The following is a 19630-nucleotide window of genomic DNA, read 5'->3' on the forward strand; positions in this document are numbered from 1 at the left end:
TCAGAAGTAATTATGCTCTCTGATTAGGGAATTGTGCCTAAATGTAATTATGCTGTGCTTTAAAGATTAATTTTGTCTGTGATGGCACGCTGCGTTATGTTGGTGTCTCACCACATTATCCAATATCACAGCTCACTATCTCAACTGTTATCTGTAAAGAGATCCCTCCGGTAAAGATGACAGACCTTGTGTGTGTGTGTGTGTGTGTGTGTGTGTGTGTGTGTGTGTGTGTGTGTGTGTATGTAATGTCTCTTTGTCCAAATTAATTTTATGAGGGATTAAGGAGTACCTTGCAAGTCTTGGTCTCATATGTTTACCTTTGACTGTATAATCCTCAGTGATGTCTGTAGGGCCTTTTCCGATCGAAGCGCATCAGGAATGAAAAAATGATAACTGTTTATAGTTCTCTTTATAAAAAATACACTGACATATTTCAGAAGTATGCTTGTCCAAACATTCGTTTAGTAGTGTGTCACGATCTGTGTCGTATGTTATGCCATTGTTGGAAAAAAGTAAATGAGTGATAAGATGAAAAAAAGATATGCTCCTTGTTAGTTGTCAAATAATTAACTTACAGACAGACCAACAGAACAAAACAAAAAAATCCATAGTGTCAAGTTGATCTTATATCTAACTTTTCTCTTTTTTATCAAAGTATCTCTGCTGTCACAGTTTTTTTCATAGTCTTCCACTTGCTATCTTTGTCCATCTATCATTCTGTCCCACTCTCTCTGTGCCTATTGCTTTTTCTCTGGAAATGAAGGTGAATATCTACTGCTCTATGGGGAGCTTCAATGATCAGTGGGTTCTGCACTCCAAGTGTGTGTGTGTGTGTGTGCATGTGACAGGAAGGGGTGTCTTTCAGGAGTCCTGTTAGAATTCATAATGCATGTGTCATTACCACATATCACTTGAAAATGCTTCTAATTAATCCAATTAACACCGGGCTTTAATGAGGGAGCGGTGAGCTGCTGGGCTTATGCTGCATCCATAACAATACAAAAAAATAAAAATGCAACCAGGAACACTGTGAAGTCAAAGGTATACGCATGTAAAGTCGCTTTAAATGCTTCTCTGCATTTGTTACACCGCACAGGCCTCGACAGTAAGGGTTGCCAGGTTGCGATTGGCAACCATTTTGAGAAAAACAGCAAAACGTGCATCCCAAAATAAATAAATGTTTAATATGTGTTGCATTAGTGATATTTTAATATCGCTGTTACAGTCAGATCCAGACAATACTGCACGTGCGATGGTGAGTATGCCAATCATTAACAGTTAATTGACGAGATTAGTGCCTTGCATGAAGGGGTGCTGTGGCTGAAGTGCCAGAAATGTCGCCCAGCTGCAACATTAACCCGATGCACAAACAGGTTGAATCCATCATTTACTGCCAGCTGCAGCGTAGGTGCAATTATTACTTTTAACATTTCTTTTAACCGTTGAACTGAAAGCATTCATCGGTCAAAATTCTTATCGTCAGTTCACAGTTAAATATTTCCATCCCTATGGAGCAAATTAAGCTTTTTGACTGTGGGATGAAGCGTTCTGTTAACCCGTCAAGATCACAAATGAAAGTGCAAATTGATTCAACAGACAAAGAACCAGATGCTCCTGAACATAAAAGGAAAAAGGACATTTGTGAAGTCTTAATGGGCGAAGCAACTGTTCATCATCCTTTAGCTAGACGAAAGCTTATCCTGCAAAGCATGTACTGGATACACCTCAAGTTTACTAGTTCAAGGTCGGGTATCTTACAGAACCACGAAGCTAGACAAGCACTGGACAACTTCCTTTATCACTCAAAACATGATGTGACTAAAATTTCAGTTTTGGCAACCATAAACCGATGCCATCCACTTTTAAAAGTTAGTGTGGAGCCCTGCCACAATTACAAAAGGTTTTGAAAAAAATCAATAAGCAAATACAGAAAGGTAGCTGTACTCTGCTACACAGGGGTGACAGCCACAAGCAAAGAAATGGCTGAATAAATATGAGATGAAAATAAGGTAGCGAGCAGGTGCAGGGAAATTCCCTGGCAAATCTAGGAATTATGCAAATCCACTCCACACGTTAGAGCAGAAATTACTCCGCCTTCACCCTCAGTAGTACTCCACACACAGGGGTTCTGTTTTAACTACTTACCCTACTGACTCCTCGGCCCCTGTCCTCCCCGTAATTTGTTCCCAGGATTTCAAAGAAGATGTTGGGGTTAGAGCCGTTGTCAGTGAACTCCAGGAAACTGGTGAGGCCGCTCACTCCGAACTGTGGAGACAAAACAGAATGTGTTTATTTGACTGTGCATGTATTTTCACTATTACTGTAGTTTTTGTCAAATTGATCATTGCATTGTGGTCATCAGAGGCGTTACTTTTATCATGGTCTTTATCCCTATAATCATGTCAGTTGTCATCAATGGCGCAATATTCTTTTGGCTATAATAGACCTCATCAATAATTCTGCCTGGGAAATTTGACATTAAATTACGTTTTTATTCTTGTTAAAGATCAGATATGATAACTGCTCGGAGTGAAGCAGAGACATGAATCTTCTGCCTGTCTCTAATCAAATGATTGTATCTCATGAGTAAGTACATGTACAGAATAGGTAAATGTTCTGGTTGCTGTAATAGACTAAAATGTGTGAGACGTTGTATGTGTGTGTATGGGTGCATGCTATTTGCCTGTGGAAAATCACACTTAAGATGTGTTGCCAAATTGAGCAGTCGACATCACGCAGAGGTGTGTGTAATAAGCACCAGGCTGATGGAATAAAAGTGTGGCTGGACTTTGCAATAGAGGCGTGCAATCTTGTGTTATGTGGAGAGGTAGATATACTCACAAGCTTACACACACACATTGACACACACACACACACACACACACACACACACACACACACACACACACACACATACACATACACACTGACACACACACACACACACACACACACACACACACACACACACACACACACACACACACACAGTGTCAGTCCCCAACCTTTGCTCTGCCTCCCCGTTATTGTGACCTGTCACGGAAAGTGAAACTGTGCCTCAGGGAAGGCGAGGTGTTATACTCCTTCATATGATTCATGCTCTCTGTGTGTGTGTGTGTGTGTGTGTGTGTGTGTGTAGGTGTAGGTGTAGGTGTGCTTGCTCCTGTGTGTACGAAACATGGATTGTACAGTTCATACGCAGTGATTTGGGCTATGATAAAAGCATGCAGGTAAAAATATACACTTGCATAGTGTGTTCATGTCTAATCACATGGACACTTGCATAGATAGCCAACACCACATATCTCATGTAATTACACTTTTTAATTTTTCTTTTAAGCTTGCACAATAACCTTGTATGTGTAACACTTTCAAACCATTATATGTATTCAGGAATATTTGTGTGGGAGCATCTCACTCCGTCCTTAAACACGCATGTGGATGTATTTTTGTATGTGTACATTATTAGGGCATTAGTATCTTCTTGATGAGTATAGATTATATAATACATAAATGATGTTAATGTGCCATTTGGTTTATTAGTGTTTCATTATTTTCTTCCCCTGGGTCGATCACACACACACAGAACCCCCCGATAAAGCATGTTTATTTGCCTCCTTTAAACTGGGCAGGGGTGAAACCTGCTCGGGTACTGTTCACTGCCTCTCATAATTATTCAGTTAATTAATGTTGGCAGCTCAGTATTGAAACAATACATTCACAAATTGTCTTTCATTTAATTGCACCTGATTCAAAGAACATGCCACTGAGCTCATGAGGCTGAATACAAATTAGAGAAATAAATAAGGAAGAAGGTGTTTTTTGATGTTTCACAGTTTCTTAAAAATAAGATTAAAGTGGACAAGTCTGTTTGATAACATAAAGCAACAATGAATATGAAAGAGTTCCCCGTACGGACAATAAAGTACATCTAATTTCATCCTGAGCTGGGACTTTGATTCAGCCTCATGGGCTCTGGCTGGAGATCTTGGCCTGTTTAAAAGTGATCAATAGCATATTAAATGACAGGGAATGTATGTATACGTATGTATGTAGTCTACAAACAGCTCAAACACAGCACACACGTCAGACCTTGGGGATCCGTGTAAATGCAGTTTTCACCTGCTGCATTTTCCACCTACTGAATTTGTCAATGAACCCCCAACAACAACAACATCAATAGAGCTCCTCATCAACAGCGGCAAATTAGTATTTATCATTACCATAATGGCCCCAAATACCAAAACGCTGATTAAACACACAGGCACGCACAAGAGTGAGCAAAGCACACTGCTGATACAATGTAAAATGGAACTGATTCCAGGCTGCTGAACTCAACTCTATTAGTGCTTAGGGCTCTTTAACACAGCTCTGTTGAGACAGCCATCGGGGTTGGTTTAACAGCCGGGGCTGCTGATGAAAGTGTTGCCAAACCCCAGCCTGATCTCAAGGTGAAATGCAGAGATAGATATGAAAGCCATTGCGCCGCATTTATTATTGTCTGACACTAATCCTAAATTAGCATTTCACTTGGCTTCATCATTCAGTCAAACTGCCATCCCTGGAGTAGTTTTTTATTGATATCAAAACAGAGGGCATTGATCCAATTGGATTTAACAGTGATGAAAGTGTTGCAAAAACCCTGAACTCAAGGTGAAATGTAGAGATTCATAAAATCACAGCTGCGGGATGAAATCTTTTATCTTCCAAAAGTCAACTATTCAGGAACTGAGCAAAAAACTTGATTATTGATGCATGTGCTTCCTATAAGGCATGCGATCATTTGAATTCATGAGCACCTGGGTTCATGAAGTCTCTTGAGCTCAGACAGGAACTTGGAATGAACTTAAAAGTGACTGCAGCTTGATGTTTCAACTAGAGTGTCTCCAAAATAGCATGTAATGAGCGCAATGTCTTGAAACGCAAATACATGCACCCTAAATGTTTTTGTATTAGGGGATGAGCGTAAGCTTTTTGCTCTTTCAACTGTAGTAATCAGGACTCAGCTGCAATGTTCTCTGTGGGTAAAGACTTTTTAGGCCATTTTCAAACTGGCACTCACTCACCTACAAGCATCACACAGCGGTAGAGCACCGCAGGAGGCTGATGAAACAGACAGACTGCGGGGAGAGTCTGATTACTTTGGGTCATTGAGATATCAACGACCAATACAAATCAGGAAATGGTTCACACAACTGTCGGTTGTATTGTGTAAATCAGATTGCACTGATCTGTTTCTTTTACTTTGTAAAAAGACTCATTGTGCATCTCTGTACACAGTGCATGCTGGTTAAGCAATGTCTTGGTCTGATTACTTTTTTGCTTAAAAATATATATATATATAATGTTTCGCAACGCAGCATCTGAGTTATCTAAGTTGATTGTTATCACTCTAAGGTTATTATGGAACATGATCGAGAGAGATATTTCCCAGCGCTCCAGTCGTTCATACGTGTTCACTCCATGCCTGTGAACCTCTGTTCACGGTAAAATCGGGGCGGTTACTGGGTTTTAATACTGTCCACAACAATCTCCAGTTAAAGAAGTCTGACTATGTAAGGAAATATGTTACAGACAAAATGTTGACACATGAGCACAACTGTTACCTTTTCAGGATGTTTTCTAAGAGTATTGCAACACACAGGGGTGTGTGTGTGTGTGTGTGTCTCCACATGTGTCCATGTGGGTTGTGCCTTCAGGTGTGTGTACCAGAGACACTAAGTATGCATTCTTGCATACTTACTGAAGTTGAATGCCTTCCTGCGTGACTTGAGGGGAAAAGTGTGTGTGTGCTTCCTTCTGCATACCTTTTTGACAGTATCCAGCATGCTCTTGCCTCCCTGCCACGGTTTGGAGTTCTTCCTGATGCAGCTCAGACTGGCCATGCTGTGCCACTTCCTATCCTCCAGCTTTCTGTGGAAGGTGTTGGCCAGCAGCAACACAGTATCATAAATATAGCGGTTGCTGATCTACAGAGGAATAAATGACAGAAGGCACACAAAAAGAAAGAAAGTGAGACAATACAATAAATGCAGACATTTTACTTTTGCTGAAGATGCTTTATGGGGGACTTGCTTACATTGCTGTGCTACAATATGTCACGAGAAACTCTACTATGAGGTCCAAATGACCAATGTCATGCTAGCATGTGCTTCAGTTTAGATCGTGTTTCTCCTTTGGTTATGCAGCTGGGAAAGATGGACTTCTGTAGACATTAGTAGTTTGAAATCGTCCTAATACTTTCACGCTGGAAATTCATTGTTTTACTTGGATTCATATCCTTCATCACTTTGATCAAAAATGTTCCATGTTGGTATGTTTCCTGTACTTGTAGTGCATCAGTTAATCTAAAAACACTGCTCTCTTTTAGTGCAAATCTGCCCATTTGTGCTCACACCTACAAACACACACTCGCATAGAACAAAGGCTTTAAGGACGACATTAATTAAAATGTATTGACAGATTCTTGGCACCACAGAATAAGATGGAGAGGGGTGGGGGAGGATAAGGAGTGGAGCTTATTCAGTGTGTGATCTATTGTTATGTGATTTACAGAGCCTCCTGTCTCTGTGTTAATGAGAAAATAACAGACGCATGATTCTATGCTCGCACACACAATTAGACATGGAGGTGATGCGCGTCCACTCACATTAAAGCTAGGGTTAATAATGTTGAGAAAATAGCAAGAGTACGCCAGATTTGAAAAAAAAATGATCAAACAGAAAAACCCAGGCCAGTGTTGCCAACCCTTTTCCAAAGAAAATAGCTAGCAGCACTAGCTCCAAAAGTTGCTAAATCTAGCGAGAAAATCGCAAAGTTGCCAACACTGACAGCCTGTCCCTTCAGGAAACATTCTGTTGAATGTAATATCTCTCAATTGGAGTAAGGTCAAGATCAAAGTATGAAAAACCCTGTTATGAAGCCTAAACGTCACTTTAACCTTTGGTTAGTCAACTCTTTTTTCCATCTTTATATCTTTTCATCCAGTGCAGGAAACAGGAAACAGTAATGTAGCATGCAGATGTGATACAGTGTATAAAAGGCTAAAAACACATTTCAGTGTTGTGTTCACGGTCGCAAGATTAAATCCATGTAAAGAGGGTTATTAGAAAAACACACCAATTAATCATTCTAATCAAGACATTGCCTTTTGCAAATAACTTCCAGCAACCATGGAACCAAAATGCAATTCATCATAAATCAGAGGAGACTATCAGCTCCCAGGGTTTGAGCTTCTTAAGGTCTCTTTGGACAAAAGCGGTAGTGGTTCTGACCCGCTGGCAACAATGACAAGCATTAAGAATACTTACATAGAAATAGCCAGTCATCTTGCTGATGGTCTCGCTGACTTATGTAGGTCATATAGAGGCATCAGTATTACATACAGACTGTTTCATAACCAGATCAAACTTTCTTGTAGTAACTTTAAGAATTAAAAACTTTTTTGGACATTTTTAATAGGAGGAGAGATGTAGACTCAAACGGTTGAATTAGATTCCAGGCTAAAAGATGAATTCAGTGCACGTAGAGCACACTCAACTCTGTCTGAGCAGTGTGTTGCTTGTTCAGTCTATCACTCTGCTTCCAGCATGCTATTCTTAAAAGTGAGGGAACCAACTGGGAACGTGGTCATGTCAAAGTTTTCCACTGTTTGAAGAATTTATATGAGAGATGATAAGATGACAAAAGATATGCTCCTTGTTACTTGTCGTATAGTTAACTGACAGACAGACCGACAGAACAAAAGAAAACCCATAGAGTGTCAAGTTGATCTTACATCTAACTTTTCTCTCACTTTTTTATTGAAGTATTCCTGCTCTCACAGTTTCGTCGCAGTCTTTTGCTTGCTATCTTTGTCCATCTATCATTCTGTCCCACTCTCTCTGTGCCTATTGCTTTTTCTCTAAAAATTAAAGTGAAAATCTACTGCTCTATGGGGAGCTTCAAAATCAGTGGGTTCTGCACTCCAAGTGTGTGTGTGTGTGTGTGTGTGTGTGGTCAGCCTGAGTTGATGTGCTTCAGTGCAGTGTGAAATTGGGCTTCTGGGCCACTCTCTGACCGCTGAGCTGATCCGCTTCCTCTGTCTCTCTTTCTCGCCCATCCCTCGTTTCCTCTCCCTCTCAAATTTAAACACCCACCCGCCCACTCCCTCTCTCACACACACACACACACACACACACACACACACACACACACACACACACACACACACACACACACACACACATACACACACACACGGGATGTCAAACTGAACATGTGTACAGGGTGTTTTCACTGTGCATGGACAATGTTTTTACTCTCGCTCTCAACAACACATCGTCCTTGACGGGAATGTGTTACACTCACATGCACACACACACACACACACACACACACACACACACACTCATAGGTGGATGCATGCACTCTCTCGGTCCTCCACAGCAGGATACACAAATACAGGACTCTACCCGAAACACACTTGAAGAAGCACTCGATTCATATTAGGACACAAAAGGCAAGCAATATTTACATACATTATTCAATGCTTCAGGGCCTCCAGGAGTTAACAATGTCTTATCATGTATGGCGAGCCTCAAACCAAGTCTAGGCTTTAATCAACTTTCAATTTATGTATTTAGCTGGTTTTTCACCTTCCGGGCATTTTCTTTGTTTATTTTATTACTTAAATGTATTTGATTTGACTAGAAAATAAACATGTCACTTCATTGATTACAGTGGGAGAAAGCCTAGAACGGTGCTGTCTTTGGTTTTAAAGGGAGATATCCACACAAACATTAAGGCTACGTTTCTGTTTTCAATGTATTTCCAACTTTCATCAAATGCTTCCCCGAGGGCCCAATGCATCCACATAAATCAACAGCACATTAATTCAATTTCACATTTTTTTTTGTCTTGACACATAAATAAGATTGTGTTCCCTTTTCTCCGCTCTCTTTGATGGCAGCTTGATGACTCACATACACACAAAAAGAGGGGTAATAATTGCATACATATTGCCACCCTGGGGGACATATTAGTGAAGTAAAGAAAATGTGAAACCTGAGGGGAAAAAAAACAACCTGTCATCGTGTTTGTCAGATGAATAGTGTGGTCTGAGTAAAACACATACGGGTGTGAGACAGATTTTTAAAAAAATGATTATTGTTCCAGGTAAAAGAAAACTCACAGGCATGAGCTGTAACAATGTCAAATCAGCACGCCCTGTGTACTGGGAAGCTTTTTGGAACACGAGACATGTCAAACGACAACACTGGGAGCAGTTTGAAAAAGACAACATGGAGTTCCAGAGCAGCTTTTAAATGCATTACTTGCTTGACTTTTGAAATATTCAGTAGAACCCAGTGAGCAGCGTGTAAACAAACATTTGAGAGTATTTCAGGAGATGTGTGCATGTACTGTACAGCATGTAACTCAGAGACATGTGTATTACACACACACACACACACACACACACACACACACACACACACACACACACACTGAGCAACAATAAAGTGTTGCCTTTTTTTTGTCACTGAATGTCAAGGCTTTGTGTTGCATGATTCAACACCAATAAGGCGTATGTATTACACAGGATAGGATGGAGCAATCAGCTCGGCCTCATATAAAGATCGTTTAGAGTCACTGCAGCCAAATGAGCCTCCAAAATGGCTGACAGTCAGTTCTAAAGACATGAAAATTAAAAGAAATTGCTTGGATATTTTCCTAACTATATGATGGATTTGTACTTGTTTGTGTAAGTGATACCACCAAAAAACCACGCTCTATTGTTTTCTCCTCAAGTCTTTTACACTGGGCTATGCTGACTATAGCGCTGCTTTTTATTGAGGGCAAAGTTGCCCAATAATGCATTTGGCGATCAATTGACTGTATCCCCACTGGACAGCCCTCTCCATTTTGAGGAAAAGAAAAGACTGAACATAATTTCATGATGTTTTGCTCTTTGGTAGTTTTGATCCAGTTAATTAAATTGCAAAGGAACAGAATGCCAAAGACCAGGGCAACAACTACTCCGTACTGCAGCTGTGGCTCTTTGATTTTATTGTAACATGTGAGCAGCTTTCCAGCTCACTGTCTAAGCATTCACAACCAACCTTTTAGTGCAAGATTTAAAGTGAATTAGAATAGTTAAGTAAAAAAAAACAACAAAAAAAACCATTTTTGGAGCAAGGTCATCTGCGGAGACAAATAATGTGAACTGGACCGTACGTGGATCTGAGATACATTTGTTGTTTTTTTCCAGAACATCATGCAAATATTTCAACCACACTTCTAGCATAGCCTACTTTTAATTTCAAAAATAGCATCTTATTAGCTGCTAAATACACACATAATAGACACAAAGCATGAACCCAGTATGCTTATTTGATTTGTTGAAAATCACTGACCTGCCTTACAGATAAAGCAACAAACCAACTCACCTCCAACTGCTGAGCCTTGGGGTTTTTAGGGTCACACAGGGAAGTGTTAATCCTGTGGTTGTGTTTGACACAGCGCTGAGTTGTGTTCTGGGGCATGGGGAACGTCTGGCGCACCACCGTCAACCGACCGATCGACTTCATGACTAACTCCTGCAAGTCGTAGTCTGAGATCTCCTGAGAGCGTGGAAAGAGGAGGCGGAGGAGGGTGGTGGTGGTGGGGATCGGAGGGGGAATGATTAGGGTTCAGAAAAAGAGCGAGAGAGGAAAGAGAAAAATCAATAACAACAACTCCATCACGTCACTAGTTGTTGCAGGAGACCTACAGCCGACAATTTTCACAAGAAATATACAAAAAACAGTAACAACACAAAAAAAAGTTGCTCATGAGACATATTTCAAGTGGTTTAGGTGTCGCTTTATATGCTCTACTTTTCCCATTATCCCCACACTGAGCCGTGAAAAACCATCGTCAACATCATCTGCAAAAAAAAAGATGGGGAAGAGGAGAGTAAAAGCATGTGTTTGTGTGTGTGTGTGTGCGTGCGTGCGTGTTGTGTGCATGCATGTGTGTTTGCACGTACTCTGCATGTCCTTGCGAAACCTTGGGGGAGGAATCATTGCTAATTTTAGCCCTAGGACACAATCTCTCTCCCTCCCTCCATCCACGGTTCTCCATTCATCCTCTGCGAGTGCACGGGGTCATGTGGTGACGCGATGAGAGCTGACGTTTATCGTCCCTCGTGGAGGTAACGCTGCCACCAACCGAGACAGCCTGTGCTGTCTTTGTGTATGTGTGCAGTGGGTGTCTGTGTGTGTGTGTGTGTGTGTGTGTGTGTGTGCTTGAGCGTGTGTTGCGCGCACAAGCCAGTTTATGTGTAAAATCTGTGTGTATGTGTGTGCAGATGTTTTCAGGGGATCCCTCGTTTGATTCCGTTTCATTTGCGCATGGCAGCCTGCTTGACAGGATGGATGCGACATACATAAATAAGCCATCACACACACACACACACACACACACACACACACACACACACACACACACACTTTATAGTAGTGAGAGGTAATGTTATAGGTACCACCGGTTCATTGACTAATCTCAATGGATTTCATTTGAATGTAATTAACGTTCATTAAGGCTAGTGAGTCCTCATGGGATGTGATCAATGGTGATTAGAGGTGGTATTATACAGGCTTCGTTGGTATAGCTGCACTCATCTGCATTAATTATGTTGAAATATGGCTCTCGCTCTGTTGGCAAACATATGCAATTATTACTGAAATCACATTGATGCCGTTTCAAATATTTAGAATTAGGTATGAGAGATGTGAGACTCAAAGGAGCCCGCTGACACTTTTCCCCCTCTGCTGTCAAATTTAATGACATTTTCTTGAAATACAGTGAGTAAACTGAAGGTTCTGAATCTACAATTGATTTTAATTATGAAAAAAAAAAAAAAAGATAAAAGCGGAAGAAAGGGGTATTTATGCAACCGAAATAATGTAACAGGTTTAACCTTGTATGAATGCCTTGAGCTCTGAAGTATGTACTTTCTCAACAGTTCAAGTAAGGGGTGTGTTTGCTGGCTTTTGGGGGTAAGACGTGGCAAAAATCCCAAACAGTTGCTTACATAAAACCCTGAAGGGAACTGAATTACAAAGCCAACAAAAAAAAAAGATGCAGGACAGAGAGAAAATGCTGAAAATTGCTAAAAAGGCAGATCTGTGGGCCAAAAGAGAATTAAGATTCACAGCGGGCAGTCAAGGGCATGCAAAGAAACATCGGCGGGCAAGAATTATCCAGAGTGCCCCATTTGAAGGATCAAACTCAAACAAACATAGATGCACAGGAATGCACACACACACACACACACACACACACACACACACACACACACACACCCCCACACACACACACACACACACACACACACACACACACACCCACACGCACGCACAAGCGCTGAAACTTTAAAGGAAAAGATCATTATGAGATTTGTCTCATCGGGCGTTTGTGCATCTTTCCTCCTATGTCACGTTCTATCTGCCTCTTCGTCTCTGTCTCTCTGGGGACAAACTTAACAGACTTCACCCAGTGTGACTTTCAGTGGTGGCGTGCTCTCAAAGCTGTTAGCCTTTTAACAGCTGAGCATGAATAAGTGTGACATGCATACGTACACACGCGCACTGACATGACCACACGTATCGAATCACACATGCTCTTGAGTACAGCTACATCGACACTCGCTGACACTCATCCCCTGTTATAAGACTTCTCCATTTTCATGTTTCATTTCTCCCATAACCCCCTTTAGGCCACTTACTGTCAACCGTTCATGGGCTTCCTCAATCACAATATTAAAATAAGATCAAAAATATGCAACATGTGATCGCTCTGGTTTAGTTTGGTTTGGTACAAGTAAACCTAAACCAAAGCACTTTATTTTACCGTTTAACCAAGCATGGAATAACTACGGCTGATTGACTTAACAGGTTGAGAAAATCACAAACACAAATCATCATATCTGCCTAGTTTTCATATTCAGTCCTAATAAGCATTTGAGCAAAGGTAGCATTATTATTATTATTATTATTATTATCCATCCTCATCAATCAAAGCCCCCTTCCAGCTGAACAATCAGTTACAAAATCATTGAGGCTTTAGTGGCCCCCTGATCTGTGCACCAAGTCCAACTACATGTAACCAGAAACTGTTGTTGCCCCCAAAACGCCCCGCGGCTCATATATAGAGTGACTCATGAGTTGTTTACTCCATAAACTTGAAGTTTGGGTCTGCAGGCACCCTCAACCCATCACCTCTCGCTCTCCTTCTCTAGTCCCCTGAGGGCACCAAATCCTCGTCTTTAGTGTTTTACTTGAAGATGAGAGTCAAAAGCAAAAACACATCCCTCATCCTCAATTGTTCTCGGCACTTCTTCTCTGACCCCTGTACTTTGTTCTCTGCCCCTTTCTCCCCTCAACTCCTCCCTCTCTCTATGTCTCCCCTGGAGACACCAAATCCTTCCCTTTCTCTTTTTACTGTATCTGGAGATGTGGTGAACAAAAGATGCTTTTCTTTATTCTTCAACCCTTTCTGCTCCTCCTACTCCTCATTTCACCCTTGCAGCTCCTACCTGTTCTCCCCTTTGCTCTGAGAACACCAAATCCCTTTGTTTTGCTCCTATCAAAAGGTTCAAAGTTGTGAAAAACAAAACAAAACTGGAAAAATCATTTTGTTTCATTTGGCCTCTTCTCTTTCCTCAACTTCTGGCAATGTTCCACAACAGCCCCTAAATGTCCTCCCCCGTTCCATTGCATTCGCTCCACAACGAATGGTTGACAGATCAACAGTCATGGTGGAGGGAGACTCAGACAGACTTTAAACTGGCTTTTGATATAGGTTACTTTGTGCGATGGTGTTTCTAGATTAATATAACAAACTATGGTAATCTTAGGATATGGCTGGTTAGTTTTAGGCTACACTTAGCTTAGCACCTATGCAGTGATTCAGTGCAGACATGCAGGTATACACCTACTTATTTTGCTTCTTAATCCCCTCTGATGCTCATCTTCGTTACACATTGTTTGAGGGAACCATAATGTCGCGAACGCTGATGTATCTCCTTGGGGATTGAAGCAATTTTGGTTTAAATTAAAATGGCGATTTTTAATTTAATGGGTTATTGTTGTTCGGACGATTATGTGCTAATGTCAGCTTTCACTTGTTGCCGTGGTAAATATTCACGTATCCTGCAGCCTGTTGGAGACACCAGTGCCAGTGAACCGAGGCAGAGGAAGCCTCCTGAGCACTTGGGGTTGGTACCGGACTGCAGCTGGCTGCTTACCAGTATCTGTTTTCTCAACTACTAAGACTCTTGATCCCTTGAAGCTGTTTTAGGTATTCCATGAGACCTTTAATGAGGGGCAATCCTTAACATGACTGCATGTAGGGAGACAGTGCATTATAGTGGAGATGGAGGACTGTGTAGAAAACACTAAATAAATCTTCGTCATGTCAAATCTCTGACAAAGCTGTGATCAAAAAAGTTTTGGATTCAGATCCCTCGACCATGCAGGGACATCTGGATAGGAGTAGTGTCACACTCGCCTTTAACAAGACACTAAAAATATCCAACAGCTGCTGGAGAGCCGCTTAGCAACGACAGTCTTAGATGGCTGCAGTCATACTGGGCAACTTCCAGCTGTGCACAGAGTGTGCACGACTGTTAACTCGTTCTCCCCCTGCAAGCACTGTAGCAGTAAATAACAATGTTCTTTAACTTAGCAGCTAAATGCAGCCTATAGCTACATTTATTTTGCATCTTCAGCATGTTTCCAAGAGCAATGAATGACCACCGTACATTTGTGGAGTTGGTACAATGGGTTTTGGTAGGGCTTCATTAATCAAAGGTTTGAAGATTGTTCTAAGACCATATAATCCTTCAATCATATTCAAGGCATGAAAATCCCCAAAATTTCAGTTACATGGCTTTGCATATCATGCACTGATGTGTTAAGAGCCAAAATGACAGAAAAGCCTAATCTTGTCTCATCTCATTAGCATGCACTTGTTCCCTCGAGAGACAAAAAAAGGCTGAAATGACTGTAGAGAAAGAGAATAATGAAGAAAATAACGAGTGTGAACGGCAATAGAGGTGATCAAGAATTATACTATGAGAGAAAAAAGGCAAGACCATGAAGAGATTCCGAACGGGTGAGGTCAATAGTGGAGTTAACCGCCAAACTTAGGAGAAAGACGGAGAAAAGAGAAGCCATGAGCGTCCCTTATTATTTCTGCTCCTCCTCATCCTCATCCCCTCAGTCTGAGCAGAACGGAGGAGATAGGGGGAGGAAGGATGATCAATTATGAACTGTGAACTCCCCCTCAGTGGGGCTGTCTGACTGCTGGCTGTAGATAAAGCAGAGTTATGACAACCATACAGTACCCCCTCATCCATAATAAACCACAGGGAGGGAGAGCACTTTTACAAATAAGAATATTCATTCTCCAAAGAACCAGCACTAGAGGACTTTACGTAAAGCAAAGCATTGTAGCCGTCCTCATCCATTTTAAACACTCTACTGCGAGACTTCCCACAGCCCATGGTGGGAATATTGTGTCTACATCAGAACAGTCTGTGACTAAACTTAAATCTTGATAAGCAGAATTACGACACTGTAAAGTCGAAAAGAGGGGAATAAAGCTTTTCTTTAAATTATTTGAGGGCAATTTTTTGATTTTAGATTGAAAGATGCAAATAGAAGAGATACAGGCTAAGGATTAGACGGAGCCCCATTAAAAGTGGTTTTTTTTTGGTATATTGTGAAAGGAAGCTTCACGGTCTGGTTTACATGCTAAAGCTGCACACTCAACTGTGTTTTCTGTCAACACTTTCACTATGCTAATGAAAACTCTCTGTACTGACAATCCGTTCTACCCCGGAGGGATTCAGGTTTCTTTGCCGGTGTTGTGTAGAGACTGTTCCTCCGTCAGTGTGTGTATTGGCTTTCAAATTTGTGACGTACCAAATCAAGCTTGCCCGATACTTTTTGAATAAGATTAAGATAAGTGCACAGAAATCTCACCCTTCAGTAGAGGAATGTAAAAACACTTCTTCAGGGACAAACTCTGCATGGATACAAGTCAGTATAGTCAAGGTCAGACATTTTAGGGAGCTTAAATTTAAGGAAAACACATTTTTGAGTGAAGGGGATCTTTAAGCTCTCTCTGTTCCACCATCTCTCTCTCCTCCTTCCTTCACATTTGCACATCTGTTGTTTCTTCCGCCTCCATCTCCCTTCTCCTACTATTTCGGCAAAAGAAGTGTTCAATAATATTACGGTGAAAGCAGTTAGGCTGAATATCAGTGACTAGCTATCTCATTTTGGTTGGCTAATATTGAATTGATGTTTTTTTTTTTTTTTTTGCCTGAACAGCTCAACCAGCTATCATAAATATCCTATATCTCTACTTAGCAACGTAGACAGCATTTGATGCATACACATGTTGGGTAATGACATGTGGGTGGAAGTATCTGAACACCAGCTGCAATGTCCACATTTTCAGAAAGTGCCATAGCATGTATGCAGACAGCATGAGCAGAGAGATGTAAGAGAAATTAGCCTTCCGTCCCGCCTATGACCCAATCTGGTCTCCTCTCATCATACTCACTTTACTGACTGGTTCTTGCTCCATTTGAAATGACATCCTAAACTGTGGCGTGACATTTGGTTGAGAAGCAGGAGAGCATGAGACAGAGTCTGACAGCGTCATGCCAAAAGCATGAGAGTAGTCGACACTTTGGTGTAAAGGCACTGAAGTACTGTACGTGTCAGAATGGAGCGACGTTTTAGACTGTACGTGTTATACTGATTGATTTCACATAATGACCTTAACACTGCCAGCTTCTACTGCTCCCACAGATAGTTTTGTTCCCTAATTAGGAGTGGTGAGTTGCGAACAACTCTCTTTTTTGCAATGAGACGACTACAAGTGATAACCAGACTGTATCACATGGTCGCCACAAGCCAATCTACATCCTGTTTTAAAGGAGTTAGGGGGTACTAAGAGTTTATTTCAGCTTACATCTTTACAGGGAGTGGGTCCTCTTCCTCGGAGTCTGCAATGTTGGACAGCTCTGTTTCTACAGTAGCCCAAACACTGGCTCTAATGAGGGCCCTTCACATTTTTACCTGAAGGTCACCTTAGTTCTCCAGCACACTTGGGAAGGGCCTCATTTGACTTATTAAAGGAAGAAGCAGACTTGGTGGTAATCACAACTGCTGGCATTTTATACTTATATACATGTGTTTTTTTATTTGTATTATCTATAACTGTAATAACAGTAAGGAAAACATATTTCAGTGATATTCTGCCATTGCTTGAACGTACAAAGGGGAGCATTGGGCTGCCAGACTGCATTTCACCGTTGATTCCTCAAAGGCAGCAGGTACAAAGTGTTACAGGCGGCCTGCTGCTAGACATACACTCAGGCTGCAGATTGACATGTTAGGCCTCCCACAAAGCTAAGCAAAGAGCCGGTTGCTGCCAGGAGGCCTGGAGAGTGTTAGACAATACCAGATGCTTAACAGGATGCAGAGCAGTCTATTAAGACAGATAAATGTGAATGTATCCTACCAGGCAGTCGAGTAATGATAGATAACTCTGCCAGGAAAGTGTAAGACCACAACCGTTTTTTTTTTTTTTTTTTTTAATTTTTAAGTGAGCGGAAAATCTCTGCATATTACACTACGCCATTTATTTAAATTAGCGGAGGAGATGCATTTAAATGGCATAATAGTCCTTGTATGAAGCCAGTAACTAATACAGAGTGCTTGATTTGAACAGATTAATCCACATTTTTACCTCTGAGGAGCCTGCCATCTACATTAAAGTGCAGATGCGGGTCTCGTTCTTTTCCCTCACTTTCTGGATGCATTAGCATTTGACGAAATGCAAAAAAATCCACACAATTCTGGGCGGTTGTCTGAGTTACGTGTGGGGATTGTGACAATGTTGCTGCAGCCTTTCTTCCATATCAAATAGCAAAAAATAAAAAAGCTTCATGTCACAAGACTAACATTCTAAAGGTGAACATCAGAAAATAATGATTGGCTCCCCCTGCAGCTTTAATGGATGTCATGCATACTAACATTGGTTTCAAACAGAACTACTTTCTTTGCATAACTGAGCAAGTAATAGGACTGCTGAGCCTTGCAGCACGTGGCAGCATTACAGGCTATGACTTGAAGATGGAACAGGGAGCGAGAGAAACTACAGTACACTAGAGGATCTGAGGATCTCTTCTTGTTTTGTACCAAGTAAGGTTTACCGTTGCCCCTCCAGTAAATATTTTTTTTTTGCATGTGTACACGGTTGTGTTTGCACACTTGCTCTTGTGTGTGTATGAATGTGAGGCAGCATGGAGCCCCTGCTGTGTCCTGCCAGTTCACTGTAATGCCGAAGGCTACCAAGACACAGTGCATTAGCTACTGTAGCAGGAGCAAGCATACACACGCACACGCACACGCACGCACGCACACGCACACACACACACACACACACACACACACACACACACACACACACACACACACACACACACACACACAGCTGATCCTGCTGGTTTTGTAAAAGACACAAGATCAAAGATGAGCTCCTATTCAAAACGAATATGAAAGTGCAGCCAATATAAAAGTTTCAATATTTTTTCTCTTATGACCAATAGTCACTGTGATCGGTGATTGACAACATGGGCTAAAGAAAAACCTCAGTCTTAGAGGCACTTTGTGGACCGTCAGATCTTATCTGCTCTCGTTAATTCAGAAAGCTTTTAATATTTAAGTAGCAATACTGATTTTGAACCGGAATATATGCTCATCCAAAGGAGTTCTTCCAAGGTCACTTTTGTCATCTCTGACAATTTAGTGCTTGATAGTGGCTCTATCATCAATAAGTGGTGAGCATTAAAAAAAAAGTATAAAATCTTTACTGTATTGTATTTGCCAGGGGACACAGCAGCAGAAGCTCACTATAATAAACCAAACTGTCCTCGTTCATCAAGTTTCGTGTGTTATTGGACAAACTGAACTAAAGTCAACAACTTTATAAACTCTACTGTCTCCTTTAAACACCTAAGACAATGAAAGAGATTAGAGTGGCTCCGGATCTAAAACCATACATATTCCTGGGATAATTGAAACAATAAGGTGAACTGAAGGCACACCAGGTACAGGATCCATAAATCATTGCCTCGACACTCACCTCGTTAATCAGGATCCAGTGACAATCGAAGGCCACCAGGTTGGTCTCCACCACCTGCAACACAAGAAAACACACAATCACATTTCAAATTCAGAAAAAAAAGAGATCTCCTTGATTTGATAGAAATAAGGGAAATGAGTTAGGAGACAACAGTCTGTTTTTTATGTCTTAAAGAAGGAGGAATTCCTTAGTGTTGCCTTTAAAGATATTTTCTTGCTCGGATAATGTAATTCATGGAAACTGAAGTGTGAATATTATGGAAAAGAACATTATGGAAATGTGCAAGGCTGAAACCCAGTGTGAAGCTTGGCATAAGTGATTTGAGAAAACTTGTATCAAAGGTGCTCAAGGTATCAGTCAAAAATCGTTTCAAACACATGCAAATACGGCGACCCTTGATCATGTGTCTCTGTCCTCGCCCCTGTCTCTGTTATTTATACAC

At 41.2% G+C, this 19630-nt stretch overlaps 1 protein-coding gene across 4 annotated transcripts in view; it reads right to left on the minus strand.

Moving 5' to 3' along the window:
• grid2 (glutamate receptor, ionotropic, delta 2) overlaps window positions 1-19630 on the minus strand; it is a 434148-nt gene that overhangs the window by 131204 nt on the left and 283314 nt on the right. For all 4 annotated transcript variants that reach the window (XM_068703404.1, XM_068703407.1, XM_068703405.1 and 1 more), the window contains 4 exons: window positions 19189-19242; window positions 10428-10601; window positions 5808-5969; window positions 2146-2265 (listed from right to left, as the gene is read on the minus strand). In XM_068703404.1, coding sequence (XP_068559505.1) covers window positions 2146-2265; window positions 5808-5969; window positions 10428-10601; window positions 19189-19242 — 510 coding nt within the window. The remainder of the gene's footprint in view (window positions 1-2145; window positions 2266-5807; window positions 5970-10427; window positions 10602-19188; window positions 19243-19630) is intronic.

The sequence above is a fragment of the Cebidichthys violaceus genome, unplaced genomic scaffold (genome assembly GCF_023349555.1).
Source record: "Cebidichthys violaceus isolate CVI_PGR_0920_01 unplaced genomic scaffold, fCebVio1.0.p SCAF_9, whole genome shotgun sequence".
NCBI classification, from domain to species: Eukaryota; Metazoa; Chordata; class Actinopteri; order Perciformes; family Stichaeidae; genus Cebidichthys; species Cebidichthys violaceus.